This window comes from Neophocaena asiaeorientalis, unplaced genomic scaffold (assembly GCF_003031525.2).
Source record: "Neophocaena asiaeorientalis asiaeorientalis breed wild unplaced genomic scaffold, Neophocaena_asiaeorientalis_V1.1 scaffold515, whole genome shotgun sequence".
In the NCBI taxonomy this organism is placed as follows: Eukaryota; Metazoa; Chordata; class Mammalia; order Artiodactyla; family Phocoenidae; genus Neophocaena; species Neophocaena asiaeorientalis.
Genome location: NW_020175829.1, coordinates 1,007,223 through 1,025,799, shown reverse-complemented (window position 1 = coordinate 1,025,799; position 18,577 = coordinate 1,007,223). Strand labels below are relative to the sequence as shown.

Sequence of the window (18,577 nt, the reverse complement as noted above, 5' to 3'; positions counted from 1 at the left end):
ACTTTTGGAGAGTCACAGTACACATGAGCACAATGAAAGTTTTGAAGAAGTTGTGTACTCGCCAAACCGCCATTTCCCAGTACCATCTGATTATGGGAACCTTCTATCATGTACTGTGGAATGTTTTTCGAGAAGTATCTATTTAGATAATACTCCAATGAGACATAATATGTCCTTCAGGTCCCCAGAGCAACTACTTTGGAAGCGGCCCAGTGGATGAAGCAACTGAATGTTCTTCCTAGTGCTCTGCTCCTTTTTTAACACAAGGTATAACAGTAACAGTGACAATAACTGTGTCTACTAAGTGCTTCCAAAGTTCTCAGAATTGTACGTTTCGTCTTATAAAACCCTCATACCACCTACAAAGTAGATACTGTCAGAAGTCCAATTTTACAGATGAGGAAACTGACACACACCAAGTTTAAACACTTGCTTAAGTTTTCACAGGTGGTAAATCTGAACCCAGGCCTTCTATCTTCACCACTATGCCACTCAGCCACCTCCACTGTTCAATATTAATCAAGTTTATTCCTTCATGCATTCATTTGTTAATCTATTCATTGATTCATTCATTCAAATCCCTCATGTAAAAGGGAAGTACCAGAAAATGCACCTAAAGTTCATTACATTGGAAAAAGCATCATTTTAGTCTATGTTTGCTGAAACTTGGTTTAGGAGGTGGGAGAAGATGGATTCTTTATCTTTTCATCTTTGAATGACAGGGAAATATCACATCACCTACCTTCTTCCCATGAACATATGTCTCGTCTTGATCATTCTGGTCAAAAATGATATTGCTAGGCAGGTTTCCGCCCTAGTGTTTTTTCTGGGTCCTTGTTGAATTAGTCATTTAATCAAGCCCTTCATGAAATAAATTTTCTGAAATTTTCCTGAACCACACATCCTCAAAGTTAGCCAATGGTCTAAAAAGATAAAATAACCATCTCTAAAAAAAATACCCACCATATCTATGTATTACCTATATTTTAATTTGAAATATTGTAACTCCCTGGCAGCGGCATTTGCAAAAACCCTTCCATATTCCTATCAGAAGCAATGATAATTTCTTTGAGTAGGATAATTTTAATGTGATTTTTCCCAGTACTTCGCTCATACAGTTAAGATTTGAGCTTTTCCCCGCTACATCCATTAAGGTAATCACCTCATACCCAGCTCAGAGCAGAGGTAGCTCATAAAAGACAAATGTAGTATCTGATCTTTCACGATGCTTTACCTCAGGCTGCTTGTTCAGCATAAAATAACTAAAATTAAAAAAAAAAATCTTTGCAGATAGTTGAGTGAAGTACCCCAAAAGGCAGCTAAACACACCCTCCCCCTTGCAGTACTGCTGCATTCTCCTTTCAAGGGGGATGGGATCCCAGTCCGCAGTCCTCGGGGACACATCAGTGTGTGACTGTACTTCCTCACACTGGAGCCCAAATGCAGAATAGGGCCTCACGATTATGCTGACTAACAGACCATCACATTTTGGCCCAAACCCTCCTTTTGTTTTCTCCTTCCAAGCTATGTGCCAGTGAAAAGTAGTTTGCACATGCAAAACTTTGCGGGTGCATTTTACAGCTCATGCTGAACAGAAGCATCAAGTGTCTAAAAATACAGGATGAGCTCTACTTTGTGTATAATCTATCATGCCAATCTGGACACATTAACAAGTCATCAAAAATAGGTTAACTATTTTTGGTAGGAATAAATTCATCAAGAGTCAGAAGTTTAATCTACTCATTGGAAGTAACACAGCTTTAAAAGCCTTTAGTTTCTTAAAAGAAGGTTCCATTTTAATCAGATGGAATATATATTAAGAATTATACATTCCATATTCTTGTTATATAATAACATCCCCAAAACAGAGCCATATGGAAACAAGTCAAGAAAACACAACCTACATTTATCCAAGGGTTTAGGCTTATGTAATTTTAAGAATATTTAATAGCTCCATATTTACTACACTAAAATAAGAAGAAAAAAAAAATCCAGCACAGCTAAACAGTTGACTGCAAGGGTGCGTCTGAAATGACAAGAATACAAGCCTAAGATCCTAAACACAGATTCTAGAAGCTTTTGGCAAAGCCAAGTATGTGAAGTCTCTTTCTCCTTGACTCCTAATATCTCACCATCCCACCTTCTGCCATCTGCCTGTAGCAAATGTCAGTGGGTTCCCAGGATGGAAGCATGTTTCCTTTCTGATTCATTCCTAAAAGACTCCCCAAAATATGGCCTACTGCAACTGAGCATGACTGCCCTGAATTCACGGGAAATCACCAAAGCCATAGCCTTCTTTCAGCCATCCAGAAGAATCAAGAATCCCTCCCATCTAAAGGACTGGTGTCTGAATCGAACACGTACAGACTCCTATACTGACAGCCCAAACCATCTCTGAGAAATACGAACTTCAAAATTCAGAGTCTACGAGAAAGTACTGAGGCTTCTGAGGACACATTAGAAAACAGAGCGTTAAAATCACCTCCTGGGGTTTTGCATGGACAGGGCTCTGAGCAGGCAATTCCTGTTTTTTGTTGCTGGCGGATTTATGAGACTCTTAGAACGCAAGGTCCTTATTGCAATGTTATAACATTCTGTGTGATACATTGATTGCAAATCACTGCACAGGGTGCCAAGATCGCTGGTAGGAAGCAGGTCATTAAATAAAATTAAAACTCTGCCAATGTTTTGCTTGTAAATGCTTCTTCCAAAGCTTTACAGCAGCACCAGTCCTTACAAAATGACCTCAATTCACCTGAGAAGTAGAGTCTCCAGTATTTTTGGCAGATGATCCAAATATTCAATATTTAATCCAAACATCCAGCATGTTATGTTTTAGGAAGAAAAACCTGTAGTGTAATGAAATTTGCACAAAGAGAGCTATGGAAAAGAGTGAAAATAATTAAATTCTGCACAGTCGTACTGTGAAATTGTTCAGCAAAAGGCTCAGGGTCCTATCCTGCAGAACTGGGAACCTCTGTAAGACCACATTTTTCCTTAGGTAAGCCTTCAAACCAAGCATTAACATTTCAAATTAAATTGAATTAATATCTTGCCTAGAAAGCGAATGGATACCCTGGCCCCTTCTCCAAGCAAACTCCACAGTGATTTATCATGGCAAGTTAGCATCTCCACAGATCAAAACCCAGGCCCCGGCTTACTTATTATCTGGCTCGAAGTCTGAGCAGAAAAACAGGACAAGACGTTGCCTCCTCAGCCAACTGTTTCTGGGAACTAACCAGCTGAGGACACATAGGTGCCTTTCAGTCAGTCTGTCTGGGGTAGAGCAAAGGGATATATTTCTTAAGATGCCACCACATTTAATTTTAAGATTGCCATGATAAATAAATGATCTTTCAGGCAATACTTTAAGGCTGACAAGCGGACGGTGGTACCAGGGAAATTGGTTCACATTCTAAGAGTGTACTTAACAAAACAAATACTAATTGTTTTGCCTGGGGAGATACACTGGACTGTTAAATAGGATTTAGCAGAAGAAAAAGGGTTTAAGAAAGTGTTTCACTGATGTTGAGCTAGCTGCCCATGTTTAATTTACTGGTGTTCAAGCTACTTTACGGTTAAAAAAGAAATACCCCAGTGAACAGATAGGCTGACTAACTGTTGTTCATATAACAATTAAATGCTAAATTGTTTATGTGACGTCTTCCTAAAAGGACAGCAATGAATTCATTTCTACTTGTTTAGAATAAATTAAGGCATTTTATGGAGAATATGTTTTAACTGTTTGAGCTTTCATTTGCTACACATGGCCATGTGGGGCTATATGTACAATATTCTAAAGGGAAAAATAACTCATATAAGAAGATGCTCTCTAGAGTTGAACAAAGAGTACCTATATCAAACTGATAAATGAGACTATACGTCTGAAGACAAATTTATTTCAACATTAATGAGGAAGAAAAGTTGGCAGCTGTTCAAGTCTGCTACCTAGAATCCAGAAAGGTATTCATGGCAAGCAATTTTATAGTTATCCTGACATTTCAGGAATGCCACCTCACATATACCCATCTTACAAAAGTTTTCAAACTCACTTGACCCAGGTAGCTAGCCTGAAGCACCTGCCTACTCCACCTGTATTAACCCCCATCACACTCCACAAGTCTACTGGCTTTCCTCAACCTGTTTCAATGCCTCAGTCAAGTCAAGCTGTGTGACTCAAGCTCATAGTTGCTTTCATTTCTGCTAAAGAGTGTGGACCTTGACTCCTTCATTCATGTCACAAATTTTTATCAAATGTTCATTAGATGCCAAACACTGTGCATTGTGCTTTGTCAACTGTGACAGAGCAATGAACAAAGGAGATACATGGAGCGCCCCACTCTCTTGAAGCTTATTCTACAGTGGGACAGGCAGACCTTACATAAATTAGTACACATGTCATTAATTCACATTATGAGAAGTGCTAACAAGGGGTGCTTCCTGGTGATTCTGAGCCTTGATTTTTATCAGTCTATACAGGACTAACAAGGACAAATAAATTCAGGATAACTGAACTCAAAAAGAGATGAAGGTCATAAACCAGAATACAATTTTTAAATTTAAAATTGGTTTAAACCAAAATACTCCTGTTGGGTGTTCTCAACATTTTCTTTCTGGCAGGAAAGTCTATTCAGGGAACTCAAGTATTATTAGAAGTTTTCCTGGGGATATATTGATATAATGCAACCATTTATATAATGCAACCCATGAGGGTTGGATGTTCCGTAGATATGGAAGTTCTACATCCCAAGTTGAGATGTTCAGTCTTGCTGCCAAAATCTCTCTTACATTTGGTTCTGAAAACATGGCTGACTGATGTAACTTCTCTCAGAGAGGAACAAAGGGAAACAAAATGCTGTGACTTATTTCCTAAGACAGTTCTGGTGATATACTAACAAACACCTCCTCTTAGACGAATATGGAAAAGTAGTTAACCTTTTATATTCTAATCTATTTCCAGTCTGAGTAAAAAAATTCCCCAATTTACATATTTAAAAAAAAATCACATTTGAAACTATTGGCTTCCTACTGACATTTAGGAGACATTTTCATTTCTATCAGCAGGCCACCTCTGAATCACAATTACAATGAATTCTTTCTACCAGGTAGGGATGAAACTGAAGTTCACCGGATCCCAGAACATGCTTGGCAATTTTTTTCTTTTTAAGTTCTGCTAACACTTCCTTCTCTTTTGTACAGATGAGGAATTAAGGCTTAGGAATCATGCAGCAGCCATACGAGCCTGAGTTAGCATTTGAACTGAGGTTCTCTAACATCAAGCCCAGCACTCCAGGCTGCCAGTGCAGGGGAAGATAACAGGATGGCTGCTTCAGAATCACTTAAGGAAAATGTCAGATACACAAATTTGCAGGCCCAGCCAAGTCCTACCAAGTCAGAATCTCTGCACAGAGGAATTCATATTTCTATTGCCTTCTCCCAGAAACCATGGTACACAGCCAGCTACAGTAACCATGGTTCTAGCAGCCAATCCCACCCACGGCATCTCACTTCTCATGAGCCTCACAGTTAGAGGGTGGCCCTCCGTAACACCATCACAGGATTTTGGGAGCTGGAGTTGGGGGGGAAAAGTGAAAAAGAAAAGTTGTCTTCTTTGAAAAACAGAGACAGCAACCACCATCTCACAGGATGTTGTAAAGGGCAAATGAGACCATGAATTCAAAATGTGCTTTTGAACGGCATGAAGTGCCATGTAATATTACATTAATTTACCCAAACGTGAATTAATTGGGATGGAATTTCCAAGCCAAGAGGAATATAAACTTCTCAATTTAAGTGAAAAAGAAAGTACAAGTTAGATCATCTATTTTTACAAATAAAGTTTTACTGGAACACAGCTAATCTCATTCTTTTTTTTTTAACATCTTGATTGGAGTATAATTGCTTTACAGTAGTGTGTTAATTTCTTAATGTACTGTCTACGGCTGATTTAGAGCTATAACGGCAGAGCTGACTATATGCGACAAAGACTGACGGCCTGAAAAGACGCAAGTATTCACTGTATAGTCCTTTAAGGAAAAGTCTGCCACGCCCTCTGAACCAGATGGTCATATTTTTCTTAGGCAAACATTAAACATCAGTCCTTAGCTGAACACCCCACATTTTAGGCAAGTCCTGAAAATTGAATTTTCACGGTTGGATGGACATGGGGGTGAGAGAGGAGACAGTCCCCAGATTCTGATTTGTGGAAGGCATGATGTTTTCTTTGCCCACTTTGGGTCATTGTCCCAGGAGTCATTGAGACTGACAGGAGCACGCCTTATCCTTCAGGTATGTTTGGTACCTAAATGGTTACAAACTTTCCTTGCAAACCCAACCCTAATCACTTTGAGAGAAAAGCCCCACTGTACTAGAGAGGTCAAATATGTAACCCACAGACCACATATGTGTGTATGTACATGTATGTATATATGTACTTGTATGTAGGGTGGGTTAAGCTAAGGATGACCCAAGGTCAGGCCTAACCCCCTGGAATCCTTCATACTGAGTAGGTTCCCACTTTAGCAGCTTGTTCAAACCAAATTGGAAGCTCGGCGGGGATGAACAGTCAGCCACACGGCTGGCTGGCTGCCTCTGAATCCACCCACCTGCTGGTTTTGCTCTCCTGCTGTGTACTGGGCTCTATTCACTAAGGCGGGATGGCCCTGGCCCAGCTGGCTCACATAGCAAACCTGCCCCCAGAGAACTATGCAGTCAGGAAGTTGGCAGTGAGCACCCTTGGCTCACCAGGCTGTACAAGCAAATGGCATGTTTCCCTTTCCTGGTACAAAATCTGCAAAATCATCTATACTTGTCAGTGAGAAAAATTAAAATTAAGTCTTTGAGCCCAGTTATCTATGCTCTTGTCATAACGCAGATGAACGAGAGCAAGCAGTATTTATTATTTCCTTTAAAATGTTAACCAAAGTGATAGCCAAGATTCTAGAAGAAAAGATAAAGAGCTGATCAATGATTTCCCAATTTTGACTTCTACAAACTCCCATAGATATATCTGGATAATAACTTGATTTCATATGAATATTCTCAACCCTTCAGCTTTGGTTTTATTTAAGCAATCCAAAATAAAGGCATCTAATATTCCCTCCCAATCATACAAAGAGTTCAAAATTCCCAAAGCTCTTTAATTAAGGTCTAGGTTTGGGAAAATGTCCTGATGAATATATAGACATTTTTCTGCCCTAATTTCTGTATTGACACAGGCTTGATAACAGATACCTATATCTACAAATATAAAGAATATAGATATTTACCACAATTTTACTGTTACGCATTTTTTAAACAAAGTTTAGTTCACTCCCCTAACCAAGTTAAAAAAAAAAAAGCTCAGATTGTTAAATTATAGTTCAAATATGGTACATTTCTTAAAAAATTAAAGCTTTCTTGGCACCTAAAAATAGCAAAGAGAAAATAATAATTTTATCCTGTGTTAAAGGCTGAATTGTGTCCCCCCCAAATTCATATATTAAAGTCCTAACCCCCATTACCTCAAAATATATTCGAAGATAGAGCCTTCAAAGAAGTAATTAAGTGAGGTCATTAAGATGGGTCCTAATCCAATATGGCTGATGTCCTTTAAGAAGATGAAATTAGGACACAGATTTGCACAGAGCAAAGACCATGTGAAGACAGGGAGAAGATAACCATCTATAAGCCAAGAAGAGAGACCTCAGAAAAAGCAACCCTGCCAACACCTTGATCTTTGACTTCCAGCCTCCAGAACTTTATTATGGCAGCTCTAGCAAACTTATACATCCACCTTTTCAAATACTTCTTTGTCACTGAAGTTTATATTACCTAACGCCAGCTTCAGTTTTATGGGAAATTGCCTGTAGGTCTTTAATAAAGCTTCCTTCCACACAGATAACACAAATAAGGTACCCATTTCTGAATTACAGAATATATTTAAAACGTTAGAAATTATCACGTACTCACTTCTTAAAGACTATTACTTAAATACTAACTACAGCATAGCCTTTTATTTGGAAATTTTCTATTCTATTTCCATGTGTAAAAAACATGTCATTGAAAGTTTAACGCAGCTGTCTGTATTTAAAAAAATATAACAACATTGCCAAGATGAAGTATTCTGAATACAATGCTTTGAATCTGAAAATATTTTGATGGGCACCAAATTCTAACAAGCAGCAAAGCGAAACACTCTTCTGGAGTCCAAACTTGATAAAGTTATTCTTTTTCCAATGTCAACTACGTGACTAAGGCATGAAATTTGGTTCTCGATTTAAATTTTATCATATGCGTTATGGCAAAACTATGATGCTTTAACTACATTGAAAAGGAACTTTTTAGGTAACCTGCAAATGTTGAGGTACAGATAAAAATATAACTGAAAAGGGAGACTAAGAAGATTTCAGATTACTTATCATACCAGAAAGTATTTTCTCTGTTGATTAATGAAAAAAAGGCAAATATAAACTGAGAGAGACACTGAGTAAATAGTCCTAGAATTCTAAAGCTAGGAGAGAAAAAAAAAGGCACAGAAAGAATGCTTTTTGTTGGTTTTGCCTTTAAGAAGACTAATACAGTTGAGCATTTCATGGGGCCAATTACATAGCAATTGTCCTACAGGGACTATATTGTTTAAAGAAATTCAAATTTTCTGTAGTCTTGGCTAGTGTCCCTCAGAGGAGTGCAGATTAAGTTCCTAAGCCAACCATCTCTTCCACTATAAATAAAATCAAATACCAACTTGGATCTAATGTTCAAACACCAAGAATTTTGTTCGTGAGACAACTTCCAAAACTGGAAAGTAAAGTTCTTCATAAAGTATTACCTTAAAAAATATTTACAAGTAACACGGGGATATTGTTAGGCAACGCTAGAGAAAACAAATGATCCTTAACACAATGTGTCTTACGGGAAAAAAGTGAAGCTGAAGGGTATTTATATCTGAAGATCCTCAGAGCTCATGCAAGCACTGGCCACCACAGCCCAAATGATTGAGAAATATTTTCCAAATGGTAATATTAAAAAAAAGAAGGAAGGGACGAAAACAACAACAAAGAACTGGACCTTCGTCATAAACATCCTGCCAGATATTACAATAGGAGTTATTCTAGTTCTACTCCAACTTCTTTTAAAAGGGCAATTCAAAACAGCATTCTAGAAATTAACAACATGCAGTGTAATGGTTCAGAGCATGGGCTCTGGAACCAGTCTTCCCAGTTCCTCTCTGGCTCTGCTATTTACTAGCTCTGTGGCCTTGGACAAGTCACTGAACCTCTCTGTGCCTCAGTTTCCCCCCTCAAATGGAGATAATAACAGAACCATCTCAGTGGGTGGTTGTGAGTACTAAATGAATTTCTCCATGTCAGACCTTAGCACAGTGCTTGAAATTTGGCAAGTGTCATATAACTGTCAGTGGTGGCAGCGATGATGGAGCTATTGAAAAACCAACTGAACACAAAGTGCACAGGAAAATGTCTGGTGAAGCTGGCTTGAACAAACTAAATGAAAATTCCAATCTAGGTGACAGCTAAACACGCTAGAGAATTTTATTTACATACAATTTTTTCCACCAGGCTTACTGCTCCCAAAATTCACATTTCCACTTATCTGAGCTGCTCTTAGGCACCCAGTACAAGACCAGACAAAAGAGCAAAGCATTCTTTAAGGAGCTGCCTGAAGACAGCTGACCTTAGGGCCTACTGATGAAACCAAACCACGGTTAAACACACATTTAACAAACACACCAGCCAAGAACAGGAGAGGCAAACTTCGTTAGCCAGGGTAGTTGTCACTGATGACCACTCACACAAAGATACAAGAGCAAATGTGAAAGCAGGGGACATTGACATGGCATCATCCTTGATTCTGGCACATGCACTGTCCCCCCCTCCCGCCTCTCACCCCCTCCCCCCCGGCCTACGTGGACAGCACAAGCAGAGTCTAGTGAAGACCACATCAGTGGCTTATGCTGAGCTACTTTTTTTTTTTTTTTTTTTTTTTTTTTTTTTTTTTTTTTTGCGGTACGCGGGCCTCTCACTGTTGTGGCCTCTCCCGTTGTGGAGCACAGGCTCCGGAAGCGCAGGCTCAGCGGCCATGGCTCACAGGTTCAGCCGCTCCGCGGCATGTGGGATCCTCTCGGACCAGGCCACGAACCCGTGTCCCCTGCATCAGCAGGCGGACTCTCAACCACTGCGCCACCAGAGAAGTCCATTGAGCTACTTTTGATTCTAAGAACTGTGAAAACTCTGGAGTGGCTTGAACAATTTTATCTGGCACTGACAACCCTCTTAAGAATATATATCCAATTTTCATTCCACTTCCCTACCACCTCCTTAAGCTCTGACTTTCTTCTCTCTCCTCCAGAAACTGCTCATCACGCTTAAGTAAACAAACATAAATAGGGTTTTCTGACCAGTTGCAAAACTCCAGCGCTTGACAGCCCACACTGCATTTCTGATCTAATTCCCCCTGCACACACCAGGACGCTCCTGAGAGAGGAAGGCCAGAGTTGATTTTGCTCTCTTCTATCAATGTCCTGAGTGTCCTTGGCCTACACTGGACACAACATCTGAAGCTGAAGCATGTTTTCTCAGCATTTCCCTGGGCTATATTTAATTCCTTACATGTGGAGACACTGGTTTTATATATAATTACTGTTTATTTCCTTAGTACATGTTCTGTCTCCTGTGTGCAGGCTGCCAAATGTTTAAAAGCTTTCTACTTTAAAGCTCAAGTCAACAGAAACAGGTAGGAGATACAGAAAAAGCAGAAATACTTCTTTCAAACAAAAGTGTAATGTGGTTTAACTCAAACTGAGTTTCTGAATTACCCCAAAGCCAGTATGCAAAATCACAGTGACAACACAGAAAGCACTGCAGATAGCAACTTAATGAATCCAACACAGCAAAGCAACATGTATCAAGAGAAAGCATTCTGCAATATGGTCTCTGTAGTGTTAGGACTGCAACATAATACATTAAAGGGGTTACACTTTGCTACATTCTGCCCATTTTTTAAACCCCAATTCACTGTTCCATTTTTTTCTTTTTTATTTAAGGAATACTTGAAACAATACTTAAAGAACTATTTCATTCTCTCTTGTATGCTGACAAGAAATAAGAATGTTACAGCAATGACGGAACGATGTAAAGAATTATCCACTGCTAAGAATGAACATAATTTGGGTTAGTAATACATCTACTTTCAGGCAGTGTCAGAATTATTTACTCTCTAATTCGGAGAAGCTGAACACATTTAAACCTTTTCATTGCTGACAAATTATCCTACTGACAAACTAAGAATAACTATGAAGCATGGAAACCAATCTCTGTCCAGTTCTGAAGATCTCTATACCACTGCTTGTTTCATGTTTCTGAAACATTTTGCTGTCGGTGATTTATTTCCCATCCATGTGGCCAGCCATTTGTTTATTCTATTGCATGCCATCTGTTTTTCGATAGAGAGGTTTTGAGTTCTTCTCATTCCCTACCTCATATCCCACAGAAAACAATTTATAATAGACATAGAGTTAAATCATTTGGATTCATGTGGAGTTGGTAACTCGAGCTGCCTTTCATTTATATTTGGCAAATGCTTTAATGGGATTAGCAAATTGTGTCATTACGAGGTACTTATGGAGACACAACACCTTTTTTTTTTTTTTTACAATGACAAATGATGTTAACAGTTTCATTTGGGGTATTTAATGGCAGTACAGAAGATTTTACTAACATTGCAGGAAATTGCCCCGAGAGACAATAAAGCCCTACCACAAACCCTGTCCATATCTTTTATTTCTGAGAGTCAACAAGTATGTGTATCAGGATGTGGTTGGGTCTACAGTGAGGAATAAATATCAAGTTGCTTCACTTTTCAAGCAAAGTTATTATTTAACCCACAGACCTAAAAACCCTGTCTGGTTCTCACATCTCAGTGGCATCCTCTAAGCCCTCCAACCATGGTCTAGTTGTCTCAATGCTCACAAGTGATGGCCCCCAGACTTCCCCCAAGAAAAGTTTATGCCACAAAGTCCAGCTCATCAGCACCAATTTATTCCCATTCTAGGGCCCACTTTGAATTGCTCTAAAGAAGAGCCAACCATTCAGAAAAACAGCTCCTTGTGGAAACTATACAGATGATGTTTAAAGTATTAATTACCATTTTTACAAGAATCCTTGCTGCTTTGGTGGAGAGGGGGTATCTGATGACAGGACCCAGCGGCTATCCACAGTTCATGGCTGACATCCAAGGGCTGAGAAATGTTCATCTTGAGGTCTACTTGATTTTCACTAGTCCTTACCAAATCGGAATGAGATATACTTGGGGGGTAAGTGGCATCCTGATGGATATCTGCTGGAGTCGGTTTGTTCAAAGTGTCAAGTGACATTTGCGCTAAAGCTTCATTGATGAAGAATGAATTTTCATGACATAAACCCTCAGATTGATTAAGTTCCATTACCTGTGTAAGAAAAAAGAAAAAAACACAATAATTCTTCCAGCAATTTGCACCAGTTTTATAAAGTATTTATTCCTAACAGAATTTAGCAATCAAGATTTTAATGAGTGAGGTGGAGAAGGATATTACCCTTGACTCCCTCCTCCCATCCCCTTTTAATGAGCTAGTACCAAAAACTTCAATTGGCAACACACAGCATATCTTAAAAGAAAGAAAAATCAAATGAAAAGACACATGCAGCTGTGTGCTCACTGCCGTTAAAGTGTTTCTACTTTAAGGGAATAGCATTTTCACTTTTGCTAAATAAAAGTTGAAGACATTCACGTATACATAAAGTATTTGCAATAAATATAATTTAGCCAACTTGAAAGGAAAGTCAGATATAACACAGATCACTCTTAGAAGCTTGTCAACTTTTACAACTTTATGTACAGTATTTACAATAGCCAGGACATGGAAGCAACCTAAATGTCCATCGACAGATGAATGGATAAAGAAGATGTGGCACATATATACAATGGAATACTACTCAGCCATAAAAAGGAACGAAACTGAGTTATTTGTAGTGAGGTGGATGGACCTAGAGTCTGTCATACAGAGTGAAGTAAGTCAGAAAGAGAAAAACAAATACCGTATGTTAACGCACATATATGGAACCTAAAAAAAATGGTACTGATGAACCTAGCAGCAGGGCAGGAATAAAGACACAGACGTAGAGAACAGACTTGAGGACACAGTGAGGGGGAGGGGAAGCTGGGATGAAATGAGAGAGTGGCACTGACATATATACACTACCAAATGTAAATTAGCTACTGGGAAGCAGCCGCAGAGCACAGGGAGATCAGCTCGGTGCTTTGTGACCACCTAGAGGGGTGGGATAGGGAGGGTGGGAGGGAGGCTCAAGAGGGAGGGGATATGGGGATGTATGTATACTTATAGCTGATTCACTGTGTTGTACAACAGAAACGAACACAACTTTGTAAAGCAATTATATTCCAATAAAGATATTAAAAAATATAAAAAAATAGAAAGTATCTATGTGCACATAGTACAGAAAAGTAAACTCTTGGAACAAATGGAATTGTCAAGTATGGTTAGAGTGGGTGCAAAATGAAACACGGAACTTTTGGAAAGGCTTTATCCTGCCCAAACATTAATTAGTATACTACTTATGTTAACTGTCATTAGTGAAACGGATTTTGAATTTATGAGGTCAAATTTACAAAAAGAGAATAAGCTTGCAATAACGGAACAGTAGTGTACTCGTTAAATTCGGTACCTATGAACATGAATAGCTTAACTGATCTGCTGAAAGGTAAATCTATACGGAGCTCTGAAGACTGGAGCATATACAGGGGAGCTCGAACTACAGCATGCTCACGGTGAGCGTGCCTCCAGGGTAAAGCTCCCCTCAGTGGTACAACTCTAGTCTGTATTTCTTCCCTCGGGTAAGGGGGGTCTCAGAGTACGATGAACCCATGGTCCAGCAGCACCCGGACCTTTCACGTGTCCGTACTTCAAGTCAAGGTGCATATGTATTGTCTCTAAAGGGTCCCAGCTTTCGTTACCTACCCACCGAGTAACTCTTGTGAGCTCTCACACAAGCAGTGAAAAAGACAGACGTGTGGTCAGTGGCTCCGGAACCACCACGACCACGGCCGTCTCACACGCTGCTTCTGCAAGCACAGGGAGACCCGTACCTCCACGCCTCCTCCAGGCAGCGCCGCGGGAAGGCTCCTCTGGCGGCTGTGCTTCCAGCCACGCAGCAGGCTCTTCTGGGCCCGCATCCTCTCCCTCTCCCTCTCCACCAGGCGCTGGCCCTCCCGCAGCCGCTCCAGGCTCTGCTGGTACTCCTGGCGCTGCTGGTCCAGCTGCCCCCGGCTGCTCAGCAGCAGCTCCTCCTGCAGCCGGCACTCCCTCTCGCGCTCCTGCAGCCGGCTGGCCTTGGCCTCCTGCTCTCGCTGCTGCTGGTCGCACCTGCGGTGCCAGCGCTGCCGGTCCTGCTGGAACTGCTGCTGCAGCTCGTGGAGGTTGGCCAGCTCCTCCCGCCGCTTCTCCAGGCTTCGGCGCTTCTCCTCGTCCTGAAAGGGGCTGCCTCGGAAAGAGGGGCCGGGGGACAGGCCCTCTTGCTGCTGGAGAGCCAGCCTGTGCACCTCAATGTGGCTATCCTGAACGGTCAAGGCGGCCTGTCCGAGCAGAGGGCAAAAAAAGCAAAGGCGTCCGTACCGTGTGCACCTTGGGTTGGTACCACCTCAAGAGCATGACCAAATTATTTTCTCTGAATATCTCTGTCCTTGTTCTAAGTTACCTCCTGAGACTGACCTTGGCACTTCAAATAGACTTGTCTGCATTTCCTTAGTGGTATGGCCTGGAATTTATACACAAAAGAAATAAAGCACAGAAGCAATACTCATCCCCTCTTTTGGAAATGCGGTTTGTTGCTGGTTGTTGGATAATATTTAAGCAATAAGAATTCAGTACCTAAATTCGCAGGACTCTGCATTCCTGTGCTATGCTTCATTCTTTTTCTGAGGTCTTGACAGTCAGTAATTCAGGAGAATTTAAGAATCTATATAAATCTGGTAGTACCCTTTGAGTCTCAAACCGGAAATTACTTAAGCTATATGACATACATGAAGACATAAAAATAAAAGTCAGCCACTTGGAAGCTTTGCTAAATAACCTTTTTTATAATATAATGCCCAAGAACAGCAGTTAATATCACGTTTAGGAGATGTATAAATGGTAAAGCTAGTCTCATTACTGCTATTTCTTTGTATTACAGCAGGAAGGTCATACACAAAACACTAAGCTGAAATTCATTTGTTTAATAGAGTGCTAAAAGGAGGCTGGACTGCTTCAGGGGACACAGGTACTCTAAAACCCAGAGGACATTACCAACCAGGGACACAGATACTCTAAAACCCAGAGGACATTACCAACCAGGGACACAGATACTCTAAAACCCAGAGGACATTACCAACCAGATTAAAAAAACATTTTGAGTTACGGCATCTGCCTACAAAAAGTTTGGCAGTATCACAGGAAATAACTGACAAGTTTTGGAAGGATTCCACAAAACAAAACAAAAAAATATCTGTAAATGCCCCTGGAAGCTTTTAATTTTAAAAGTCCCCAATGAAAGCACAAAGAAACAGAAAAGGGACAAATTGAAAATGGCCACATACTGGGTATGTGTGTGTATGTTGTGACTCGTTATGAGAAATTATTACTCTCCTAGGGATAAATTCTCATTTTTCTTTCCTAAAAATTTAAAAAGCTGTCCATGTAACAGATGCTGGGAAGATGGGGATTTGACCATTAGTTATTTGTTAACTCAGCAGTTTCCCACGCTTTTGAAGGTTAAAGAACTAAGGTATATTTTAAATTGGTATTTGTCTTGGAGTAAGACTCAAAAATGTATTCAGTGGGGCCTTTTGAAATAAACTTCATGTTTTTAAATTTGAAAATCAATTCAAAAAATTTCAAATTCACATGAATATTTGATTAATGTCTTTTAGCAGTTATTATAAAGAAAACAATGATACCATTGAGAAGAGGTACTAATAACTTTGATATTTAAATATGAAATAATAAGCCATTCAGGACTCTGCTGACCTGGCTAAAGCAAACTGTAGACTGCACATCACCACTTAATTCTAACAAATCCTAAGGGCATCATCAGAGTAAAACAAACAAACAAAAAATCCAACATTTTATATGCCAAAACTGCTATAGGCAATGGGAACTCTCATGTAAGGATTACAATTAGATTAATTAAATGCTACCCTGAAGTCTTCTTCATATATATTTAACATTTGGGATAAGACTACTCCCTTCTGTAGCAGAGAGGTGAAATCTGAAGACTGGGTATTCATCTTCACACTTAAAGTTTACATTTACATTTAGGACAGAGAATAACGCTTGCTTTTGAAGTTTAGGAAAATTCCCAATTCACTCTCTCTCCTTTTCTTTTTTTAATTATATTGAAGTATAGTTGACTTACAATGTTGTGTTAATTTCTGCTGTACAGCAAAGTGATTCAGTTATACATGCATATTCGCTCTCTCTTAATTTTTCTCAGCTGAACTGTGTCCTTTCCTTTCTGCCTTGCCTATACCTCATCTCTAATTCTATTCTTCTAACATAGGATCAAATTTCATTTTCATCTGATTCAAAAATCCTTTGTAAAAACTTTAATCATGCATAAAACATTCAGCTTCAAAAGAGATGACTGTGCCATGAACAGAAATCTTTGAGAGCCCATATCCTTAGACCAGCTCAAATGCTTTGGTTAAGAGAACCCACTATAGAATTTGGTATTTGCTTCAGCGTTGCAAAAACTAGGTCATTTAGGTCATCCAGCTTTTCTGAACCTTGAATCCACAGAGGGCTGCATTCAAGGTTGAAAAGAAGAGATATGACCTTGTGAGTGTTTTCATCAGGCAACACAAGCTGGGACACTCAATGTTTTCATCTCCCAAAAGTTAATGAAGTGCACGCAAACTATACCCCTTCTCAGTTAAAGTTTAAAAGAAAGAATATTTGTTTTACATGAGAAATTAATCTCCAAGACCATCTACCCCAGACCAGCATATCTAATATAAGGCACTAAAGGCATTCCCACTAAATCTTGAATACGACAAGGATGCTTACTATTGCCACTATTATTTAAGACATTTCAGAATTTCTAGCCAAAGCTGTAAGCCAAGAAAATGAAATTGATATAATTATTGAAGAGTAGCCAAAATACCACTGCTTTCAATTTTTTACTTTCTACTTGGAATAGTCCAAAGAATCAACAGAAAAACTATTAAAACAAAAAAACAAAAATTCAATGAGTTGGCCAGTTAAAAAATATATAAAAAACCAATACCTGTATTTATACCAGCAACCAACATTGGGGAAACAGAATGAAAAAAAAAAAAAATTCCATTCACAATAGGAACAAAGAGACAAAAATATCCAGGAATAAACTTAGCAGAAAAAAAAAGTACCTAAACGAAGACAATTACAAAGCTTTCCAGCAGAACATAAAATAACATGTTTTCAGACAAGAGAACCAATTATTGCAAAAGTGTCAATCCTCCCCAATTTAATTCATAAATATAGTAATATTTTAATTTTACTGTCTCAGTAGAAGATTAAGAAATTTATCAGACTGATTCAAAAGCTCTTATGAAAGAACATACAGACAAACATGGAAAATAATAAGAGAAGACTGTCATGCATTCAAATGTAATCCAAAACTTTAATAAATAAGATAGTGGTACTAGATCAAGAATAGGAAGATGATCAATAGAACATAAAAGAAGTCTCGATGCAAAGTATTAATAAGAAAACAGCAAATGTAGCATGATATTTTTTTCTGGTAAAAACTTAAAATCAGACTTTTATTTTCCTTATTTTCTTTTAATATTCAACAGGTATAAGATATGAAATATGAATGACAATAAACCAGTGGGGAAAAGTTTAATTTCAGTAGTAACCCAAAAAATGCAAATTAAGATCATGAGCTAACTTGACCTATTTTCAAATAGAAATTTCCATTACTTCAACATTTTCAAATTGGCAACAAGTTGTCCATATTACCCTATTGTAAACTTTTTCAGGTATATGTAATCTATGTCCATGTCCCCTTTTTCTTGCTGATAATGATTTTTTCATGCCTTTTTCTTTTTTTCTCATTAGTATAAATATGAGGTTTTAAAAATTTTACTAATGTCCTAAAAGAAACAATATCTGAATTTTATTGACCTTTTCCATTATTTATTTTCTATATAATTTATGCTAACTTTATTTCTTCCTTCCCTCTACTTTCTTTGGATTTTATTTTGTTGTTTTTTAACTTTTTGAGATAGATGCATAACTCATTGACTTTTAGCTTTTCTTCTTTTTGAATATGTGCTTTTTAAAGCTCTAAATTTTCTCTAAGCATGACTCTAACTATAACGTACATATTTTGATACTTAGTAATTTTATGATCCTTCAGTTAAAACTATTTTATAATCTTCAACATATTCTCTTCATTGAGTCCTGATTTACTTAAGCATATATTTTCTTAATTTCTAAATCAACAGGGATATTCCAGTAGAATATTTGATACTCGTTTCTAAATTAATTGCACTGTGATCCTAG

At 38.7% G+C, this 18,577-nt stretch overlaps 1 protein-coding gene across 1 annotated transcript in view; it reads right to left on the bottom strand.

Moving 5' to 3' along the window:
- The window catches only part of ARHGEF28 (Rho guanine nucleotide exchange factor 28), a 123,697-nt gene that overhangs the window by 15,894 nt on the left and 89,226 nt on the right, over positions 1-18,577 (bottom strand). The window contains exons 26-27 of the mRNA XM_024732790.1: positions 14,140-14,625; positions 12,142-12,442 (exon numbers count right to left, since the gene is read on the bottom strand). Of these exons, the coding sequence (XP_024588558.1) occupies positions 12,142-12,442; positions 14,140-14,625 (787 nt within the window). The remainder of the gene's footprint in view (positions 1-12,141; positions 12,443-14,139; positions 14,626-18,577) is intronic.